General features: G+C 44.4%; 1 protein-coding gene across 3 annotated transcripts; it reads right to left on the bottom strand.

Annotated features, from left to right (window-relative positions):
* Nucleotides 1–580: 580 nt before the first annotated feature.
* LOC123054380 (uncharacterized) lies at nt 581–6,514 on the bottom strand. Of its 3 annotated transcripts, XM_044478146.1 has the most exons (9): nt 6,314–6,514; nt 5,138–5,300; nt 3,936–4,976; nt 3,748–3,836; nt 2,690–2,863; nt 2,498–2,614; nt 2,161–2,340; nt 1,988–2,034; nt 581–1,150 (listed from the first exon to the last, which is right to left on the bottom strand). In XM_044478146.1, the coding sequence occupies exons 1-9, from the start codon at nt 6,359–6,361 to the stop codon at nt 907–909; spliced, it is 2,103 nt and encodes a 700-aa protein (XP_044334081.1). In that variant the 5' UTR covers nt 6,362–6,514; the 3' UTR covers nt 581–906. The 3 variants fall into 3 exon arrangements, with proteins under 3 accessions (XP_044334081.1, XP_044334080.1, XP_044334083.1); XM_044478145.1 differs by having other exon boundaries at nt 3,748–4,976; XM_044478148.1 differs by lacking the exon at nt 6,314–6,514 and having other exon boundaries at nt 3,748–4,972.
* Between the last annotated feature and the right edge of the window lie 17,403 nt (nt 6,515–23,917).

The following is a 23,917-nucleotide window of genomic DNA, read 5'->3' as shown; positions in this document are numbered from 1 at the left end:
CGGCACCTCTTCATCAAGTGGATAGGAGTAGTGACAGTTCTTGCTAAGATGGTGGCTTCAAACTATCTGATGTACTATTTTGTAAGGTCTTTGTGAATAATTAATAAATGGCTGCATGCATGGCTCAGACGCAGAGGACGGGGTAATCCTTTTTTCTAAAAAAACAGTCGAGGTGCATTAGTGGCGATCGATGTTGATGGTTGTTGCTTGTTGTAGTTTGCTTGGCTAAGGCTTTTAGATGAACTTTTTTGGTTTTTTTTTTCTGATTTCTTTGTGTGTATACATGTTAGTGTTGGTTGTGCGTATCCTAATCAATATTGGGGATGTTGCTTATTGGAAACTTATCGGTCAACCCTAGATAAGGGGCAAATCGGCCGTTTTATCGGCATATCATCCGATTTATCTTATCGATCAGACACCGGTAAGCAATAAATTGGCCAGTTTATCGGGATATCGGCTGATTTTTGAACAGTGATCCTAATCATATGATGTTGGGTGTGTGCTCATGATCTTTGTATTCTCTTGATGCGACATTGTGAGTTAATAAAAAAAAGCGCCATTTATCGAGGAAAAGGTAACATGCATACATTGGAATCACACTCTTTGCCAATATATATGATGTATACACTTGATTCTGTACAAACATAGGCACATAATTTCCTACATGACAGATAGATTACAACCAAGTTTAATTACAACAGTAGATACTGATATATGTCCATCTCCATATCTGTATATTTACAAAGCACAAGAGCCAAACACCTGCATAGTTTGGAGGTTCAGTCTTCCAACAGTACCAGTTTGGGGCTACATTCTGCTGCTTGGCACATAAATTTTGGGTGAGCCAAGATGCTGCCCTCTTATTGACCAAGACATATTTGAACAGTGAACTGAACCACTCTAGGCTTAATTTGCTTCTAGCACCTCCCATTCGTCGTCATCGTCGTCATCATCCGAAGATGTGGTATGGTCCTTAGCATGGCTCCTCTGCGGCAGATCATTTCTGTTATCATCGTTCCCCAAAGGCCGGTCTGTGTCAACTGACGCACTCTTACAGTCATCCTTGTCGGAAGAATTAGTTGAGCTGCTAGTTGTCACCAAGGCTGATTTAAGCTTGCTTACACGGGCGTGGATGCTTGATATTTCTCCTCTACAAAAGTAAAACAAGGGCATTCATATTCGGAGGTTGTATCGGTAATACAAGAGCTAACTATGGTTGGCCAAAGAGTTAGAAGACAGTATGCAGCTCAATTCAAAGCATGGCTTAGTAATCTTCACTAGTTATGAGTTTTCTCCTTTTTAGCTCTGTTTTTTTTTACTTTGCTTGACACTTGTTAATCATGTAGTATTGATTTATGTTAACAATATAAAAATTGCAGTGGGGAATTCCCCACTGTTATGCTAAAAAAAAGGCGATCTCGCGTGCAGCACCAAGCTCCTTTTCTACAGGTTCTTCATGCCGAGGCCCCCCAGCTCGACGGGCCTGCAGTCATCGTACCGTGCTACTGAGCAGTTGCCACCATTAGCATCGAGGTGATCAGTTCAGAAGAACTTGCGCAACCACTTATTGATGGCCACGAGCAGCCACTTGCCATCTCAGTTGCCATCATGGTGTGGATGGAATCACGGGCAGAATCGTTTTCACCATGACGAGCCACCCTCCTTTGATGATCATCCCGCTCACCAGCCACAAACTTGTTACCAGTTTTGTCCAACAAAGGTTGGTAGTCAGCTACCAGATGGAAAGGCAAGGTTGGTAACTAGATTTTTCACTACGAAGAAGACACGAGTCACCAAAGTTTTGGATGAAGAGTTGGGTGGTGGGGGAGTGCACCCACCCTCCTATCCAGATAGGCTCCAAAACAAAAGGATGTACACGACATAGTATGGTAGAGCCTCATTTTGAAATTATACACACTAACACTGGTCAAATAAATGCATGTATGAATGAGCAGTAAGCCTATATGAATGGGAGAGTGTAACATACTGCATGATATCAATGATGTGACCCCGGTCCAACAATTGTTCTCTCAGCTGCAACGAGAAAATTTTGAATCCATTAATACAAGGTATGCAAGAAGAGCAACAATCATGTGTGTGTGTGTGTGTGTGTGTGTGTGAAAGAAACTGCAAAATCTACAAACTAATTTTGCCTATTACCAAAATGTTCTCTTCGGCTTCCTTTTGGAGCTTTCTTGACTCCTCCATTATGCTCCCCATTGTAGCTTCCTTCTCTTTACGTACCAATAGAGCTAATTTATCTTCTTGGATAATTTGCTCCATTGCTGTAGCCTCTTCCTCCATCGAAGTTGCTAGACGTGCATCTAATTGAAATTTAATCTGCGCAATCGTAGTGGGTATGAACATAAAGCATTACTATCAATTTCTTACTCACAAAATAACAGCATCCTTGTTCAATATTATTCTATTGGCATTTTGCTCTTAATTAAGTTTAGCTGTTGTTCATCACAAAAAAAAAAAATTTAGCTGTTGTTACCTCCTGAACAGCTGTAAGCGCTTCATTTCTTTGAGCAGCCAATTTGGTAAGCTTAGACTGAAGGTCCTGAGTTAGAGCCACCAACGAACAATTTTCTTCGCACACTACTTGAGCTTGCTATTTAGGAATGAATGAATAGTAAGCCTCATTTTCAATACATATGAAGATACCAGAGCATTAATAGCATGGTACCTTATCATTTGACTCTTTGGAATTCTCAATGAGCTGATTAAAGTGCTCTGCCATGGCAAGAAAATTTTGATGTGCCTTGTCAGCATTTTGTTTTGCTAGTCGAGACTTTTCCTCCTGAAGCTCAACCTCTTCCATCTTCATGATTGTTGATTCATACAAACAGCTCAATAATTCCTGCAATGAGCTTTATGTGATTTTTCTACAAAATTCATGATCAAATTATTGTGTTCTATATATTTAACGAAATTACCTTATGTATATTACAGAATAATTTAAATTTTATTACAAAATTTGGTACCATAATTTGACAAGTGTTGGCATGCAAAATCTTGGCTTACCAATGACTAACTTGGAAAATTCAGGCCTTAAACAAAGCAAAAAAATCAATAAACAATGGAAGCTACCCTTCCCCAGACCCTACGCAAGCGGGAGCTACATGCACCGGGCTGCCCTTTCTTTAATGGAAGCTTTTTAACCCCGGCCTCTGCATCTTAGATGCATGCAGCCACACTTATAACAGAGTTTATTACATCATCAAGAAAAATTAATCTCGGCTAAAAAAGAAGAGACCAAAACATCCTGGCCAATAACTACCACGAGATATTATACCCACAAGCAAGACTACTCTATAAACTAAGAAGTCTATCAGTGGCACGCCATCCAAATCAGGACATAAAGGAGGACCCATATGTTTCTCAACTTGTTTCAGTGTATTATCTTAATGCTTTCAAGTGAGGAAAAAGAGAAATAACTGGCTGCATGCATGCCAATGACTGAAATAAGATTAAACTTCACAGTTTACATAAACATAACTAGAGTAAGGGTTGAATCAAAAGCAACCCCATTGACTTAGCTTTGTACCGTATTTTTAGACTAATAAGCATGTTTTTTCATAAAGGGTAATATGTTAATATCAAACTGATATAAAAAACACCTGGCCTGAGACTAATAAGCATGTAAGAATACGAAAAAATTTACTGAGCTTTTAAAGTGGTTTATTGGCAAGTAGGATTAAAAGCATTGTTTCCAAGGAGAAAGCCTAGCCGTACAACAGTTACCTTGCTTTTAGTGATATCAGAAATATTCTTGTTTATTTCAGTGATATGAAATGACTGAGTGGAGTTATCGAGAAATCCCTCACTTTTATCTGCACCAGGCATCATCCATTCTTCATTAGGCTGATCTGCATCAAGCTCAACCATCGGGCATAAGGAGTAGTGCTTATCACCATCGAAATTGCACGTACTAGTAAATGTTCCACGATGATTGAAATTGAGATGTATTGAAGGTAGCTCCTCATTATGAACTGTCTCGGAACCACCCTTTTCTTGAAAGGCTTGTAATGAATTATCGACGATTTTGGATGAGGCAAATAACTCAAATAGTTTGTGTTGATCGTCTAGCTTAACAAAAGGCTGCTCATTTTTCTCCTCAGTAAAATTCAAAGGTACTTTTGTTGTCTCGTCAACTGTGCATAGATCGCCAAATAAATTGTAGAAGTTGCCATCATTTGCTGACTTGTGGAGTTCAGGGGTATTTTCTGCAGTACAGAGTGCACCCAACTCTTCTCCAGCATTATCTTTGTTTTCAAACAGAACTTGTAAGTCATTCTTATCCTTTGGGTTGGAGAGCGTATGAACAGTTGGAGCATTTGGCAAGTTCTTTGATGTCTGTTTGTCTTCCTTTGAGTGAAAATTCGCAAGTAAGGTTTCCAAGTAACAGTTATCTCCTGACTTGGCGAAATCATGTTTACTTGCCTCATGAGAAAGTTTCAGAGGCACTTGCCCTCCATGTTTCACTGCACAATCTGAAGGGCTCTCCATAAATAATGGCAACATATTCCCAGAAGAGGCAAGCAAATCTGATAGCTCATAATTATCATTATAATGCTTGTGGTTGCCTATTTCAGTCTCTGGAGTCACTTCATCTTTTTCAGCTGCACAATGATCATTACATCCTCCTGAATCAGACTGCTCATACTCTATCATATGTGGCTCCGTTGCAGATGTCGATGACGATCCAAGCAGAGCATAATGCTCCTGGAGAAGGCTGTTCATTACTGTTGTAGGAATTCTTGTTTCATTTATCACCACCTTATCCTCGATCTGGGAACATTTTTCTACTTTGTTGTTACTCTGGAATGGTCCATCATAATCTGAAAATGGATCACATTCACCAACAGTGCCACTGCTCTCAGCTGACGTACCGAATAGGGCACTGGCATCCTCTTTAGCTCCTACTAGATCCACCAATGATATCCCTCCAAAGTGCAAGTTAGACTTCCTGGCTAACATTTGAAAACAAACAAGCATGAGACTGAAGGCCCCATTGGATAAACAACTAGCAGATGCACATATTTGATTGCTACAAGTATTTCCACGTGATGGGTGAAAACAAACAATAGGAATGGAAAAAAGGGTGCAAAACACAGTGCACAAAGTTACTTACAATCAGTATGGTCGTGTTCTGCATAATCAATATCTTGGAGTGTAAAAACTGTTTCAGTAGGTTCGCTTACTGCTGGAATGACATCAGAAAGAACAAATCCAACAGCTGCATCGACATCAGAGGAATACTGACTGGCTACAGCCTTCAATATTCGAAGATCAACCTGTAACACAAATACAAAGGGAAAAAATAACCTTAAATATGTCATGTTTTCTTTATCTTGATGTACAGTTGCACATATGTTAGAATTGGTTGCATAAATACAGTACAGGATATTTGAGGTGGTTCATGTTCATGTTCATGTTAATGAATCCAGTCTCCAGGATGAAGTAAACCATGTTTGGCATTTATTTTTTTAAACGAGGCAAAAGATTTGCCATTTTCATTGATTAAGAAGGTGAGAGTTGCCTGGTTAATTAGCGGAAACCCGGGCGAAAACAGAAACAACACGCCCATAGAAGGGCGCTCCGGCCGACCTGGCACCCACAAGACCAGCAATGATTGACAGGGAAATCAGTAATCCAGCAGGGCTGCACAATGAATGTCAGCATTTTATATTTATCTTTTGGAAAGGTTGAATAATGTCAGCGTAAATGACTTGATACTTCGACATTTTACTTGGTTGTTGGCTCCTTGCTACTCCTGTCACTATCTTTTACTGTATTTCCCTATAATTGCTCGATCTTATATTTCTTAACAGAGGGTGTACTTGGTAGGACTTATATTATGCACGTGCAGACCTACTACTGATGTTCCTTCCATATATGATACATACTGAGCAGAGCATTCTCCCTCAATAGTATTAAATTATCCTTTATTGGCCTAAACCGGAAATTTACCTCCCCTAAGAAAAACTGAAATGCTCCCGGGAGCCTATTAATAGATTTTTATTTTTTTTGAATTGCCCATTCATCAAACAGTTTGTCGGCAACCCATATGGTGGTGCCTTGTACTAGCAGCTAGAGCAAAACCAGGAAAATCCAAAAAGCGGCGGAGGAGAGAAAAGAAGATTCTACAAATAGAATCTTCGCGTGTAAGCTAGATGAATTACTCCAATTTATTTATTTATTTTTGCTAAATAGTACTACTATTACATAGAAGAGATTGACCTTGAGGTATTTACAAAGAAAAACATGAACAAATCTTGTGGAGCCAGCCAGCCGGACCAATCCATACCTGCGGGAAGACCTCTCGCAGGGCGCAGAAAACCTGCTTGAATGCCATCGCCGACGCCTCCAGAAGTGGAAAGGGGATGGATTTTTGGTCAAGGAGTAGGGGGGTGACATGAAGGTTGGGGGGAGTGGAGAAAACCAGTGAGACAGAGAGAGGGGTGACGGATGGAAAGAAGCCGAGGGAGACGACAGGTGAGGAGGAAAAGCTCGGATGGGGACGCGCCAGTTACTGGCGGATATTCATGGCGTATAGAATGGCAGCTGGGGCCGCAGGTCGTCGGGGCCATACGGTCAGTGAGTGCCACGGGGGGCTGCGCTTGGCTCCAGCCTTCCTGGGACGCTGGGACGCGAGGGGACCGGCTTGTCAGTGGCATGGATAGTGTGGCTCGTTGTCTTATCTCACGGTGGGTTGACTAGGACAGCAACCAGAGGACCTGTCCGGTGTTGCCGACACGGAGGCCGTTGGCACGTAAGTTTCAACGTGGCCCACCGCCCGACCCGCAACACATTGTGTGAGTTATACACATCGGCCTCTTCTTTCCCAGTGCCGACCACCCGTCACACCCACCGTGAGCCCGTGATGTCGCGTCGTGTGCGTCTTCCGCTACACGTGGCCTCATCTGAGATGCGGGCCGCCCTGGTGCTGTAGTTCGCCGCCGGCTGAAGCGCATGACGCGCTCCCAGCCGTAGGGCCGAACCAGGTTCCAGCATCAGCCCACAGATCACGCGAGTGCACACTTTCAAGCTAACTGTGAAAGAATGATTTGATCGAAGTGTCTTATTTCATTGATGATCACACATTTATACAAGGGGAACCGGCGCTTATGAGAAGATGCGCCTGTTCAAGGGGATGCGAGGAGCGGATGCGACGGTTGCCTGGAGAGGCTCCCGCACGAACGAGGCGGCGGTTGCCTCGAGAGGATCCCGTGCATGCTGTTATTTACAACAAGGATTATCTCTAATAATTAAATCCTAACACTCCCCCTAATCCTTGCTTGTCCTTGTGACTGATCATCCTTTGGAATCATCTCCTCCAAAAACCCTGCGGAAAAAATTGAGGAGAAATATACAATATGCCATGAAAAACTCCTTCTAAAACTGTGACGCCCTTGATTCAATCGTACACTAATCATACACGCAAATGTGTACGATCAAAATCAAGGACTCACGGGAAGATATCACAACACAACTCTAAACACAAATTAAAATAATACAAGCTTTATATTACAAGCCAGGGGCCTCGAGGGCTCGAATACATAAGCTCGAATACACAAGAGTCAGCGGAAGCAACAATATCTGAGTACAGGCATGAGTTAGACAAGTTTGCCTTAAGAAGGCTAGCACAAAAGCAACATCGATCGAAAAGGCAAGGCCTCCTGCCTGGGAGCCTCCTAACTACTCCTGGTCGTCGGCGGCCTCCACGTAGTAGTAGGCACCCTCAGTGTAGTAGCATTCGTCGTCGAAGGTGGCGTCTGGATCCTGGGCTCCACCATCTGGTTGCGACAACCGGAAAGAAGAAGAAAGGGGAAAAGGGGAAGCAAAGCAACCGTGAGTACTCATCCAAAGTACTCGCAAGCAAGGATCTACACTACATATGCAACATTATCAAAGGAAGGATGTATATGTGGACTGGGCTGCAGAAATGCCAGAATAGAGAGAAGGCCTAGTCCTATCGAAGACTAGCATCTTCAGCATCTTCAAGCATCTTGCAGCATCAGAAGAGAGATAAGAGTAGCATAAAGTAAAGTAGTAGTAGTAGTGTTATCAACCTCGGCCAGAGATCCTTTCTCGACTCCCTGCGAGAAAGCAATCCCAGAGCCGTACTATCCAATTCTCATCACAAGTATCCAGTTCTAGTTGTATCGATCGGGATACAACTCCAAGTGTCCGTTACCGTAGGACATGCTATCGATAGTTGTTTTCTTCCCTGCAGGGGTGCACCAACTTACCCACCACGCTCGATTAACTCCGGCCGGACACACTTTCCTGGGTCATGCCCGGCCTCGGCCAAACAATACGCCGCAACCCGACCTAGGCTTAATAGAGAGGTCAGCACGCCGGACTAAACCTATGCCCCCAGGGGTCATGGGCCATCTCCCCAGGAACTCCTGCACACTGCAAATGCGGCCGGTGAGCAGACCTAGCTACCTCCTTAAAAAAGGCAGGTGCTTACGCAGTCCAACCCGGCGCGCGCCGCTCAGTCGCTGACGTCTATTAAGCTTCGGCTGATGCATACGACGCAGAACGCCCATACTATGCCCACGTGATGGTTAGTGCTATCAGGCCAGAGGCCCCTCGGATCAAATATCCAAATCGTAGTGGATTAGGAGCATGCGGTAACAAGTAGAGACTCACGAAAGATGTGACCCCGTTGCCCCGTCTCGAGGACTTGCGGCAAGGGCTAGGAATGCCCGGCCACGCCTCGTAATTATCTCACCGGCACCCTTCAGGTCAACCCGTCTCCACATCACTCGCGGTTACCCCTCAGGGTCGACCCGCCTTTCCAAGTAACAGTGGTAAAGTCCAAGTATCCGTGTGTCCAAACATCAAGGGGAAACCCCAAGGAATCACCCCCGGTGAATTCCACTCGATGTAATCATCAAGGTGAACGTAAGAGGAACCACCCCCGAGGTTCACACTTGAGGGGTTGCACGACAAAGTCGTATCGGAAGTGGTTAAGGCGGAATCACCCTCGATGACCACAACCGAATAGCTACACTACAGGGTTAACATCAGAAGTGCTGTAGAGGTCTCACCCTCGGCACTCGATAGTAACCCAGTAGTGTCGAGCAACTAAGGGGAAAGTGATGTGCGGTGCCGGGGCCTGGTCTTCGATCCAGTTGATCGGGTCTTCAATGATGAAGCAGGGGCAACAAGGACAAGGTGGGGGTCACTGATGGATCACTAACCAACCTATACTAAGCAGTTTAGGATAAGCAGGTAGGTAACAATAAGCAGGTTACAAAAGCAGGCTATGCATCAGAATAGGAGCAAACAATTACAGTAGCAAAATCTAATGCAAGCATGAGAGAAAGGAAATGGGCGATATCGGGATGATCAAAGGGAGGGCTTGCCTGGTTGCTCAGACGAGAAGGAGGGTCGTCGGTGACGTAGTCGATCACGGCGGCATCGGCAGCCGTCACGGGGTCTACCGAAGAGAAGAGGGGGAGAAATAGTAAATACATAGCAAGCAAGTGCATAACAGGACAACAAGCAGAGCTAGACGTGTTCTAACGCGGTGCTACACGTTACCGGCGAAGGGGATAACATCCGGGAATGCTTTCCCGAAGTTTGGCATTTTCGGACAAACGAACCAGAGAGGAAAGGTTCGATGTTCGCTATGCTAGGGATGTGTGGCGGACAAACGGACCGCGTATTCGGATTCGTCTCGTCGTTCTGAGCAACTTTCATGTACAAAGTATTTTCATCCGAGCTACGGATTAATTTATATGATTTTCAAAGATTTAAACAATTTCTGCATTTTCCTGGATTTTATCTAATTCGCAAATAAATGGATAAAAAGCTAAGTGCACCCAGCATAGTGCATACAAAAATACACTAAGGGGCTGACAGTGGGTCCAGGGGGTCCTAGTTGACCAGTCAACATTTGACTGGTCAACAGGGGGTGGGGCCCCCTGTCATTCTCTGATTTACTAATTAACAATTTTAATTAGCTAATTAGTAGGTTAATTGATGTTAAGTTAATTAAGCCAAATTAATTAATTAATAGTTATATATATTTTTAAAATCTTTTATTTTTATTTCTAATTTCCGTTTTTTACAGGGGTGTGGGTCCCGTTCGTTAGTGGCTCAGGCCGGTTGAGGGCACGGGCTAACGGGCAAGGCATACCCGGGCGCGGTCGCCGGGCACGGGCTAACGGGCAAGGCATACCCGGGCGCGGTCGCGGCGAGGCCGGCCGAAGCGGCTGTAACGCCCCGGACACACCCGCCGGTGGTCGTTACTCCTGGCAGGATCTAGACTGGCCCCACAGATCAATACTAGTATTTTCTGCGCACTTTGTCCTCACTCGTGCGCACCCAGGAGAAACTTCCCGGTCGGTCACCCATCCTGAAACTACTCCAAGCTGAGCACGCTTAACTTTGGAGTTCTGTCCGAATGGGCTTCCGGAAAAGAAGGAATTCCTTATTGATATGAGTAGTCTATCATCCCTAATAAGCCAGGCTATCACATACACCCCCACTCAGAGGAACCGACGTCCTCGTCGGGCCACAGGAACGTTCCCTCTTGGCACATACGTCTGTGCATCCAGTCCGGTACATGTGTCATGCCGTGTGCCACGACGGGTCACAAACGTCATGAACAACATGACTGCGCACCTATCACATAACGGTTGAGGGCACGGGCTAACGGGCGAGGCATACCCGGGCGCGGTCGCGGCGAGGCCGGCCGAAGCGGCGCCCGACAGCGGCGAGCCGAGGCAGCGACAGTGGCGGGAGAGGGGCTCCGTCAGGCGCGGAGGGGAGGCGCAGCCGGGGCGGTGCAGGGGAAGGCGGAAAGCGGCACGAGGGGCGCGGCCATGGGTGGCCATGCGCAGGGTGCGGGCGCGGCTGGCGCGGGGCATGCGCGGGCGCCGGCGGCCCTTGGCAGCCGCAGCAGGGAGAGCAAGCGGCGGCGGCAGTAGAAGGAGGCGGGGCAAGCCGGAGCGCACGGCGGGGCTGGCGAGCGGGCAACACGGTCGCGGTGAGCGGGAGGGCGCCAGGCGAGCACATGGACGACAACAGAGGCGGACACAGCGGTGTGCATGCGGGCGGCAACGGGCGAGGCTGTAGTGCACGGAAAGCCGCGTAGAGGAGCTCGTTGGCCTCCCGAGGAGCCCAGGAGCTCATTGCGGCGCTCGGTTGTGGCGGGCAAGCGCTCTTGCTACGGCGGTGACGCGAGCGACGGCGGAGAGCTTCGGCTCTCATTGCGACGCGGCAACGGGCACGGATACGCGGCGCAAATGGAGGGGAAATGACGAGGAGCTCACCACGGGGGCACACGGAGGCCCGGTGGTGGGTTTAGGAGCTGCAGTGGCGTCGGTGTTGAAGAAGACGGCGGCGACCGAAGCGGAGGAAGAAGGCGATTCGGCGAGGCAGAGGGGCTTCGAGGTCGAAGAGGTCCGCGCGGTCGACGTAGTCGACAACGGAGATGTGTACGGACACGCAGCTAGGCCGCGGGGAGGCCGGAGGGCGCGCCGGCGAGCTCGGCCATGGCGACGACGGCGCGGGTGGATCTGTTGAGAGGGAGAGAGAGCGACTAGGGAGAGAGGGGGAGGCGGAGTGGATGAGAACGAGAGAGGGAATCGAGAGGGCGAGGGGGTTCCTCATCCCCTCGCTGGCGACGGCGAGCTGGCTCGGTGGCGACCATGTCCCTGTAGCGGCACGGTCGGCCGAACAGGGAGACTGATACGTCTCTAACATATCTATAATTTTTTATTGTTCCATGCTATATTATATTCTGTTTTGGACATTATTGGGCTTTATTATACATTTTTATATTATTTTTGGGACTAACCTATTAACCGGAGGCCCAGCCCAGAATTGCTGTTTTTTGCCTATTTCAGAGTTTCGCAGAAAAAGAATATCAAACGGAGTCCAAACGGAATGAAACCTTCGGGAACGTGATTTTCGGAACGAACGTGATCCAGAGGACTTGGACCCTACGTCAAGACATCAACCAGGAGGGCACGAGGTAGGGGGCGCGCCTACCCCCCCCCCAGGCGCGCCCTCCACCCTTGTGGGCCCCCTGTTGCTCCACCATACGTACTCCTTCCTCCTATATATACCTACGTACCCCCAAACTACCAGATACGGAGCCAAAAACCTAATTCCACCGCCGCAACCTTCTGTACTTGTGAGATCCCATCTTGGGGCCTATTCCGGAGCTCCGCCGGAGGGGGCATCGATCACGGAGGGCTTCTACATCAACACCATAGCCTCTCCAATGATGTGTGAGTAGTTTACCTCAGACCTTCGGGTCCATAGTTATTAGCTAGATGGCTTCTTCTCTCTTTTTGGATCTCAATACAATGTTCTCCCCCTCTCTCATGGAGATCTATTCGATGTAATCTTCTTTTGCAGTGTGTTTGTTGAGACCGATGAATTGTGCGTTTATGATCAAGTTAATCTATGAACAATATTTGAATCTTCTGAATTCTTTTATGTATGATTGGTTATCTTTGCAAGTCTCTTCGAATTATCAGTTTGGTTTGGCCTACTAGATTGATCTTTCTTGCAATGGGAGAAGTGTTTAGCTTTGGGTTCAATCTTGCGGTGTCCTTTCCAAGTGACAGTAGGGGCAGCAAGGCACGTATTGTATTGTTGCCATCGAGGATAACAAGATGGGGTTTATATCATATTGCATGAGTTTATCCCTCTACATCATGTCATCTTGCTTAAAGCGTTACTCTGTTCTTATGAACTTAATACTCTAGGTGCATGCTGGATAGCAGTCGATGTGTGGAGTAATAGTAGTAGATGCAGGCAGGAGTCGGTCTACTTGTCTCAGACGTGATGCCTATATACATGATCATACCTAGATATTCTCATAACTATGCTCAATTATGTCAATTGCTCAGCAGTAATTTGTTCACCCACCGTAAATACTTATGCTCTTGAGAGAAGCCACTAGTGAAACCTATGGCCCCCGGGTCTATTTTCCATCATATTAATCTTCCAACACTTAGTTATTTTTATTGCCTTTTATTTTACTTTGCATCTTTATCATAAAAATACCAAAAATATTATCTTATCATATCTATCAGATCTCACTCTCGTAAGTGACCGTGTAGGGATTGACAACCCCTTATCGCGTTGGTTGCGAGGATTTATTTGTTTGTGTAGGTGCGAGGGACTCGTGCGTGGCCTCCTACTGGATTGATACCTTGATTCTCAAAAACTGAGGGAAATACTTACGCTACTTTGCTGCATCACCCTTTCCTCTTCAAGGGAAAACCAACGCAGTGCTCAAGAGATAGCAAGAAGGATTTCTGGCGCCGTCGCCGGGGAGGTCTTCGCAAAAGTCAACATACCAAGTACGCATCACAAACCCCTATCTCCCGCATTACATTATTTGCCATTTGCCTCTCGTTTTCCTCTCCCCCACTTCACCCTTGCCGTTTTATTCGCCCTCTCTTTTCCGTTCACCTCTTTTTCGCTTGCTTGTCGTTATGGCTAGTCCCCTATCTTCTCCGTTGTCTCCCGAGAATGAAGTTCTTAATTTTAAGCAAAGGGAGGGAAAAAATCTAAAAGGCGCTTGGTATGGAATTTGCAATGCTCAAAATAGATCTACCAGGAAGCAATCTACTTCCGTTCTTCTCCGCAATTTTTATGTAGGCACTACTCCTTGGTACAGATATATCCTTGATACCATTACCGGAGGAAATTTCTTGGGTAGCCATACTTTTGATTCTTATAAAGCTATGGTAGATTTGTTTGGCTCACCACCTCTTATGGTTAATGGAACTTTGTTAACTTTGGAGCATGTAATGCAAAGACTTGAAATTATTGAAAATAAAGTTGCTACCGTAGAGTTAATTGAAAATTTGGATAAAAAGATCCACAATCAAATTACCCAATATGGATCTAAAGTAGGAGTCACTTTGAAAAATATTAAGGAAAAGGAACCCATAGTTAATGAAAGAATAAATCAGGATTCCACTAAAATCAATAAACTTGAGGGTATCATTACCAACTTGGGAACCGCTTTTTCTTCCGTAAAGAATACTCCAAGTCCTCCAACTAAAATTGCCAAGCTTATGTATGTTCCTAAAAATAAGGGTGAATCCTCTAGTAAGGAAACTGCGGATCTCAAATCTATAAGTATTCATCCCAATCTTTTTGCTATCATTAAAGAACCATTTGCTACGAATGAATTTTTCGGTATTGTGCCTAAAAGTTTGATAATTTATAAAACGAAAGAAACTCTTGAGGATGATAGATGCCTCATTGAAGAATTGCCTACCAAAGATGGCAATACCTAGATCTATCCTTGCTATTATGCCTAGCTAGGGCGTTAAACGATAGCGCTTGTTGGGAGGCAACCCAATTTTATTTTTAGTTTTTTGCTTTTTGTTTCTGTTTAGGAATAAATCTTTGATCTAGCCTCTGGTTAGATGTGTTTTTATGTTTTAATTAGTGTTTGTGCCAAGTTAAACCTATAGGATCTTCTTGGATGATAGTTATTTGATCTTGCAGAAAATTCCAGAAACTTTCTGCTCACGAAAATAATTGTTAAAAATCACCAGAACGTGATAAAATATTGATTCCAATTGATGCTGATCAATAAACAAATTTTCTAGGTCTTCCTATTTTGGCTGAATTTTTGGAGTTCCAGAAGTTTGTGTTAGTTACAGATTACTACAGACTGTTCTGTTTTTGACAGATTCTGTTTTTTCGTGTGTTGTTTGCTTATTTTGATGAATCTATGGCTAGTAAAAGAGTTTATAAACCATAGAGAAGTTGGAATACAGTAGGTTTAACACCAATATAAATAAATAATGAGTTCATTACAGTACCTTGAAGTGGTGTTTTGTTTTCTTCCGCTAACGGAGCTCACGAGATTTTCTGTTGAATTTTGTGTTGTGAAGTTTTCAAGTTTTGGGTAAAATATTTGATGGATTATGGAACAAGGAGTGGCAAGAGCCTAAGCTTGGGGATTCCCGTGGCACCCCCAAGATAATCTAAGTACACCTAAAATCCAAAGCTTGGGGATGCCCCGGAAGGCATCCCCTCTTTCGTCTACTTCCATCGGTAACTTTACTTGGAGCTATATTTTTATTCACCACATGATATGTGTTTTACTTGGAGCGTCTTGTATTATTTGAGTCTTTATTTGTTAGTTTACCACAATCATCCTTGCTGTACACACATTTTGAGAGAGACACACATGATTCGGAAATTATTAGAATACTCTATGTGCTTCACTTATATCTTTTGAGTTATATAGTTTTGCTTTAGTGCTTCACTTATATCTTTTAGAGCACGGTGGTGGATTTATTTTACAGAAACTATTGATCTCTCATGCTTCACTTATATTATTTTGAGAGTCTTAAAATAGCATGGCAATTTGCTTTAATTAATATCATGAAAAATTTGATGCTTGATAATTGTTTTGAGATATAAAGGTGGTAATATCATAGCTGTGCTAGTTGAGTAATTGTGGAATTGAAAAATACATGTGTTGAAGTTTGTGATTCCCGTAGCATGCATGTATGGTGAACCTTTATGTAACGAAGTCGGAGCACGAAGTATTTGTTGATTGTCTTCCTTTGTGTGGCGGTCGGGATCGCGCGATGGTTAACTCCTACCAACCCTTCCCCTAGGAGCATGCGTAGTAGTACTTTGCTTCGAGGGCTAATAAATTTTTGCAATAAGTATATGAGTTCTTTATGACTAATGTGAGTCCATGGATTATACGCACACTTACCTTTCCGCAATTTTTCTAGCCTCTTCGGTACCGCGCATTGCCCTTTCTCACCTTGAGAGTTGGTGCAAACTTCGCCAGTGCATCCAAACCCCGTGATATGATACGCTCTATCACACATAAACCTCCTTATATCTTCCTCAAAACAGCCACCATACCTACCTATTATGGCATTTCCATAGCCATTCCGAGATATATTTCCATGCAACTTTCCACCGTTTCATTCATCATGACACGCTCCATTATTGTCATATTGCTTTGCATGATCATGTAGTTGACATAGTATTTGTGGTAAAGCCACCATTCATAATTCTTTCATACATGTCACTCTTGATTCATTGCATATCCCGGTACACCGCCGGAGGCATTCACATAGAGTCATATTTTGCCTAAGTATTGAGTTGTAATTCATGAGTTGTAAGTAAATAAAAGTGTGATGATCATCATTATTAGAGCATTGTCCCAAGTGAGGAAAGGATGATGGAGACTATGATTCCCCCACAAGTCGGGATGAGACTCCGGACTAAATAAAAAAAAGAGGCCATAAAAAAAGAGAAAAAGGCCCAGATAAAAAAAAGAGAAAAAGAGAGAAGGGACAATGTTACTATCCTTTTACCACACTTGTGCTTCAAAGTAGCACCGTGATCTTCATAATAGAGAGTCTCTCATTTTGTTACTTTCATATACTAGTGGGAAATTTCATTATAGAACTTGGCTTGTATATTCCAATGATGAGCTTCCTCAAATGCCCGAGGTCTTCGTGAGCAAGCAAGTTGGATGCACACCCACTTAGTTTCTTTTTGAGCTTTCATACACTTATAGCTCTAGTGCATCCGTTGCATGGCAATCCCTACTCCTCGCATTAACGTCAATTGATGGGCATCTCCATAGCCCGTTGATTAGCCTCGTTGATGTGAGACTTTCTCCTTTTTTTGTCTTCCCACATAACCCCTACCATTATACCTTATTCCACCATAGTGCTATATCGATGGCTTGCGCTCATGTATTGCGTAAGAGTTGAAAAGGCTGAAGCGCGTTAAAAATATGAACCAATTGCTTGGCTAAAACCAGGGTCGTACATGATATGAATATTTTGTGTGGGGAAGATGGAGCATAGCCAGACTATATGATTTTGTAGGGATAACTTGCTTTGGCTATGTTATTTTGATAAGACATAATTGCTTAGTTAGTATGCTAGAAGTATTATTGTTTTTATGTCAACATTAAACTCTTATCTTGAATCATATAAAATCTGAACATTCATGCCACAATAAGAAGAATTATATTGAAATTATGCCAAGTAGCATTCCACATCAAAAATTCTGTTTATCATTTACCTACTCGAGGACGAGCAGGAATTAAGCTTGGGGATGCTTGATACGTCTCCAACGTATCTATAATTTTTTATTGTTCCATGCTATATTATATTCTGTTTTGGACATTATTGGGCTTTATTATACACTTTTATATTATTTTTGGGACTAACCTATTAACCGGAGGCCCAGCCCAGAATTGCTGTTTTTTGCCTATTTCAGAGCTTCGCAGAAAAAGAATATCAAACGGAGTCCAAACGGAATGAAACCTTCGGGAACGTGATTTTCGGAACGAACGTGATCCAGAGGACTTGGACCCTACGTCAAGACATCAACCAGGAGGGCACGAGGTAGGGGGGCGCGCCTACCCCCCCCCCCCCCAGGCGCGCCCTCCACCCTCGTGGGCCCCCTGTTGCTCCACCGACGTACTCCTTCCTCCTATATATACCTACGTACCCCCAAACTACCAGATACGGAGCCAAAAACCTAATTCCACCGCCGCAACCTTCTGTACTTGTGAGATCCCATCTTGGGGCCTGTTCCGGAGCTCCGCCGGAGGGGGCATCGATCACGGAGGGCTTCTACATCAACACCATAGCCTCTCCGATGATGTGTGAGTAGTTTACCTCGGACCTTCGGGTCCATAGTTATTAGCTAGATGGCTTCTTCTATCTTTTTGGATCTCAATACAATGTTCTGCCCCTCTCTCGTGGAGATCTATTCGATGTAATCTTCTTTTGCGGTGTGTTTGTTGAGACCAATGAATTGTGGGTTTATGATCAAGTTTATCTATGAACAATATTTGAATCTTCTGAATTCTTTTATGTATGATTGGTTATCTTTGCAAGTCTCTTCGAATTATCAGTTTGGTTTGGCCTACTAGATTGATATTTCTTGCAATGGGAGAAGTGCTTAGCTTTGGGTTCAATCTTGCGGTGTCCTTTCCCAGTGACAGTAGGGGCAGCAAGGCACGTATTGTATTGTTGCCATCGAGGATAACAAGATGGGGTTTATATCATATTGCATGAGTTTATCCCTCTACATCATGTCATCTTGCTTAAAGCGTTACTCTGTTCTTATGAACTTAATACTCTAGATGCATGCTGGATAGCAGTCGATGTGTGGAGTAATAGCAGTAGATGTAGGCAGGAGTCGGTCTAGTTGTCTCGGACGTGATGCCTATATACATGATCATACCTAGATATTCTCATAACTATGCTCAATTCTGTCAATTGCTCAACAGTAATTTGTTCACCCACCGTAAATACTTATGATCTTGAGAGAAGCCACTAGTGAAACCTATGGCCCCCGGGTCTATTTTCCATCATATTAATCTTCCAACACTTAGTTATTTTTATTGCCTTTTATTTTACTTTGCATCTTTATCATAAAAATACCAAAAATATTATCTTATCATATCTATTAGATCTCACTCTCGTAAGTGACCGTGTAGGGATTGACAACCCCTTATCGCGTTGGTTGCGAGGATTTATTTGTTTGTGTAGGTGCGAGGGACTCGTGCGTGGCCTCCTACTGGATTGATACCTTGGTTCTCAAAAACTGAGGGAAATACTTACGCTACTTTGCTGCATCACCCTTTCCTCTTCAAGGGAAAACCAGCACAGTGCTCAAGAGGTAGCAGAGACGACCGGTGGGGTGGGGGAGTGGGCCGGTGGGCCGGCTCGGGTGGGCCGTCAAGGCCCAGGGGGTTTTCTCCTTTTCTTATTTGTTGCTATAGCCTTTTTCTCTTTTTATTTTGCCGCCTATGTTTCCTTTTATTTTAGGGCACTAAGACACTTTATAAAAAATTTGGTTCACCACCGATATTAAGAAGTGAATATTTGTCACAAGATCAACATTTTTGTGTTCATGTTTGCGAACTTTTGGATTTCACTTAGTATTTGTAAATGAATTTGACCGGAATTTGAAATGAGATAGAAGCAAAGATGAACATGCACTGATCTATATGAAATAAGCAAAAATAACTAGCTTAACCCCAGGGGTTACTATAGCATAATTATCCGGGCGTTACAATTCTCCTCCACTACAGGAAATCTCGTCCCGAGATTTATGGGGGTGGAGTAAGGGGGAATGACTCGGGAAGGGCGGAGCTCAACACAAGATAGGTACCCGGGGGCTATCTCAGTGAACGTGGCATAGAGGCATCTCTCGAGTTGAAATTCAAGAAAGTCATCGAGAGCAAGGTAAGGAGGTGCAATAAGAAGCTTCAACCGGGTAGGCAATCGTTCGGTGTCTGAAACATAGTGTGAAAGGGGCTCAGAGCATCGAGAATAAGTATTGCATCTGATTCCAGAACATATCACAAGGAAGATGGCTCGCGAATTACATACGAAGCCAAGTGCGAGGGATAACTTAGAAAACAGGGATGTATAGCAGAGTCAGGTTTCGATCATGTGGAACCATGGGTTATGGGCCCACCATGTGGGTTAAAAGTACAAAGGGCGTTGACATCTTGCACGGTCATGATAGCAAGGCACGTCAGAGGGAAAACCTGTCAGTTATGTTGTCAACAACGTTGGTATCAAGGGTGAGGGACGGAGAGAACTATTTTCCTGCTCGTTGAACGAGGCGGACCAATAGGCAAAGTTCTTGTCCATCGGTGGTTACCGGAATGTCAACAGCAACAATAACAAGGTCTTACTGACAAATTGTACACCGAGGTGTTTTCATAAGCAGGGAACTATTACTGCTTAGATCTCATAAACCACAAGAAAGGTTAAACAAAACAATGGAAAAGAAAAAGGTGATCATTAGATTAATCAGAACATTGGAAAGGAAAATGTGTTTACACACAAGAATTGGGAGTATATCCTTCCCAAGGGGAAGCCGAGTAGGATATACATGATATGACAGCAAGTTCAAAAGCATTTAGATAACGGGGGCGAGGGAATAATCATGATATTACCCATACAACGGTGTTTGGATAATAGATCAAGAAACATTTGACAATGTGCTTCCAATGTTCTTGTTGATATTCGGAATACCTCAGTCATGCTTCGAGGTAGCATTAACATGGTGTTGCAAGTAGGGGTTGGAGTTGAAGATCACAAGAAATACTCAAGAAACAATTGCAGGAATAGCAAGGAGTCCAAGGTATAACCAAGACATGACCAAACATGTGTTGGAAAGAAGACAAGGGGGGTTGTCGATGATAACTCAAATCATCGAAGGTCAAGGATGGTATTTCTCATCATGAATTCGATTGTTATGCTGGAAGAGCTCAGAATGTTGACGAGCACGACACAATTGTCGACAGATTTCAAGAAGATGTAATCGATCGGCGATGACATCAAGTCAAAGGAATGATGAAGCGAAAAGTTATTGGAACCACGGGTATGACACAAACTCGAAAGCAAGCTTGCTGTTCAAGGCGAAATGGTATGACGAGGAAGATCGACATAAGCTTAGCTCATCGTCGAAAATTCTGTTCCAGGAAGAAGGACCAGGTAGCACAGTTAAAATTAATGACATAGCCGGCCAGGCTAGGAATGACTTGAAAGATTATTAAACTCGTAAGGAATGAAAATTACTTAGAGTTATAGAATCGGAGTGCGGAATCGATTCAACCGATTCACTTATCGATGTCCTCGAGTGATTAATAACTCAGATCCCAGGGAAAACTGAAATCGGTGAGAAGCAATACTACATGAAGACTCATAGGAGGCAACACAGTTCCTTGATATTCTCGAGGTACTGGAGGGTAATACTCGAAGGAAGATAAAAATAGAGGTTGCGGAGATGCATTGATCTACAGAAGACAGGTGCTTTAACTTGTCTGAGAAAACGAATCAAAGAATATCAATATGATCGGAACCACGATTGCAAAAGACAGAATCCCAGATTTAAGACGAACTTATACCAAGGGAATACTCAATTGAAGAGAAGCTTCTATGACACGATCTACATCGTGTCCATGGGCATGAATACAAAGTTCAAGGTCGACTCCCACTTCTCCAATGCACAACTTTTCATTCACGTCTCGCTTTCGAAGAAGTTGTAATGTTGAAATTTTATCTGGCATAACGCCAATAGAGTATGACCAGTAGAAGTTTCTGGGTTCACACAGATTAGAAAAGGCATAGGTTCAACCCATCGGGGCATCTTAGGAACATATACCACAAACTTAAAGAGTAACTAACACAAGTTCAAAGGTAGAGCATGGTTGACCAAAGGAGAGGATACAATTTAACAATGGCATTATGTATCCGAAAAGAACTCACAAGGTGATTAAATACGAGGGGCACTGTCGGATAATGATCCAACAAAGGATTCAACGATCCTCAATGGATCTGATGTGAGTATCAGTACTCAATCATAAGAAGGAAAGAATGCAAAGGCATCAGATTATAGAAACAGATGAATAATTCGACGTTCAAGTTGAAGGGAGCTAGGTGGACAATCAATTACAACATGATTGGCCGAGATTCAACTTATGTCCAGAATGACGTATGGGCAGGAAGGTCAAATTTCAAGGTTCGACTGATGATTGCGAGCAATCGCAACATAATGAATCAATAGGCTCAAGATGACAATGACAAGGATGTTAATGAATATTGCCGGACATATGGATTTAACCATAATGTAGGCAGACCAGACTTTCGGGAGCACTAGGCTGGAGAGGATCTTCGGGAGATCGAATTTCATTCGAGGAATTTTGTGAGACATATGATCAACTGGGGATGAACGAATCCCCGATAAGTGTGAGGAATTATTCGTAGGGTTATTCAGGCAGAAAAGAGCTGCAAGGCAGTCAGAAAAAGGATTCTCAAAAGTCGGAGAATACTTTCGGGTATCTTGTAATAACAAGAACAAATAGGGATGGAAGTATGAACGGCGAGGGTACGCAGTTATCCATAAGGATTCGATGGTGTTAAGGGATTGCAAAAGAAAAGAACACGAGTTCTCGGGAGTAGATCAGAGAGTATCTTTGAAGTCTTCTGGTGAAGCAGGCAACCATCTGGAATGAAGGGGCTCTCCGGGGAAAGTCGTTACGAGAACCTAATGTAGTTAGTAAAATCATTTAACCCGAATAGAAGAGAGAACAGAGTCCCAGAGTATAGACGAGGAGTAAAAGATCCTAATACCACCCAATGGCGACGTGGGCCCCTAAGCCACACAGCCAATGTTAGTAAAAGTTTTCGGTTTCTAGACTCAACTTCGGCCAAGGAGTTGGAAAGGGGGCTAACTACAGGCAGTTGGCTCTGATACCAACTTGTGACGCCCTCGATTCAATCATACACTAATCATACACGCAAATGTGTACGATCAAGATCAAAGACTCACGGGAAGATATCACAACACAACTCTAGACACAAATTAAAATAATACAAGCTTTATATTACAAGCCAAGGGCGTCGAGGGCTCGAATACATAAGCTCGAATACACAAGAGTCAGCGGAAGCAACAATATCTGAGTACAGACATGAGTTAGACAAGTTTGCCTTAAGAAGGCTAGCACAAAAGCAACATCGATCGAAAAGGCAAGGCCTCCTGCCTGGGAGCCTCCTAACTACTCCTGGTCGTCGTCGGCCTCCACGTAGTAGTAGGCACCCTCAGTGTAGTAGCATTCGTCGTCGAAGGTGGCGTCTGGATCCTGGGCTCCACCATCTGGTTGCGACAACCGGAAAGAAGAGGAAAGGGGAAAGGGGAAGCAAAGCAACCGTGAGTACTCATCCAAAGTACTCGCAAGAAAGGATCTACACTACATATGCAACATTATCAAAGGAAGGATGTATATGTGGACTGGGCTGCAGAAATGCCAGAATAGAGAGAAGGCCTAGTCCTATCGAAGACTAGCATCTTCAGCATCTTCAAGCATCTTGCAGCATCAGAAGAGAGATAAGAGTAGCATAAAGTAAAGTAGTAGTAGTAGTGTTATCAACCTCGGCCAGAGATCCTTTCTCGACTCCCTGCGAGAAAGCAATCCCAGAGCCGTACTATCCAATTCTCATCACAAGTATCCAGTTCTAGTTGTATCGATCGGGATACAACTCCAAGTGTCCGTTACCATAGGACATGCTATCGATAGTTGTTTTCTTCCCTGCAGGGGTGCACCAACTTACCCACCACGCTCGATTAACTCCGGCCGGACACACTTTCCTGGGTCATGCCCGGCCTCGGCCAAACAATACGCCGCAACCCGACCTAGGCTTAATAGAGAGGTCAGCACGCCGGACTAAACCTATGCCCCCAGGGGTCATGGGCCATCTCCCCAGGAACTCCTGCACACTGCAAATGCGGCCGGTGAGCAGACCTAGCTACCTCCTTCAAAAAGGCAGGTGCTTACGCAGTCCAACCCGGCGCGCGCCGCTCAGTCGCTGACGTCTATTAAGCTTCGGCTGATGCATACGACGCAGAACGCCCATACTATGCCCACGTGATGGTTAGTGCTATCAGGCCAGAGGCCCCTCGGATCAAATATCCAAATCGTAGTGGATTAGGAGCATGCGGTAACAAGTAGAGACTCACGAAAGATGTGACCCCATTGCCCCGTCTCGAGGACTTGCGACAAGGGCTAGGAATGCCCGGCCACGCCTCGTAATTATCTCGCCGGCACCCTTCAGGTCAACCCGTCTCCACATCACTCGCGGTTACCCCTCAGGGTCGACCCGCCTTTCCAAGTAACAGTGGTAAAGTCCAAGTATCCGTGTGTCCAAACATCAAGGGGAAACCCCAAGGAATCACCCCCGGTGAATTCCACTCGATGTAATCATCAAGGTGAACGTAAGAGGAACCACCCCCGAGGTTCACACTTGAGGGGTTGCACGACAAAGTCGTATCGGAAGTGGTTAAGGCGGAATCACCCTCGATGACCACAACCGAATAGCTACACTACAGGGTTAACATCAGA

This window comes from Triticum aestivum, chromosome 2D (genome assembly GCF_018294505.1).
Source record: "Triticum aestivum cultivar Chinese Spring chromosome 2D, IWGSC CS RefSeq v2.1, whole genome shotgun sequence".
Taxonomy (NCBI): Eukaryota; Viridiplantae; Streptophyta; class Magnoliopsida; order Poales; family Poaceae; genus Triticum; species Triticum aestivum.
This window is presented reverse-complemented; position numbering and strand designations above follow the sequence as displayed.

Coding starts and splice junctions, on each gene's coding strand:
- LOC123054380 (XM_044478145.1), bottom strand. CDS start 6,361: ATGGCATTCAAGCAGGTTTTCTGCGCCCTGCGAGAGGTCTTCCCGCAG. Junction 5,301..6,313: donor TGCGAGAGGTCTTCCCGCAG/GTATGGATTGGT, acceptor TTTGTGTTACAG/GTTGATCTTCGAATATTGAA. Junction 4,977..5,137: donor AGAACACGACCATACTGATT/GTAAGTAACTTT, acceptor TTCAAATGTTAG/CCAGGAAGTCTAACTTGCAC.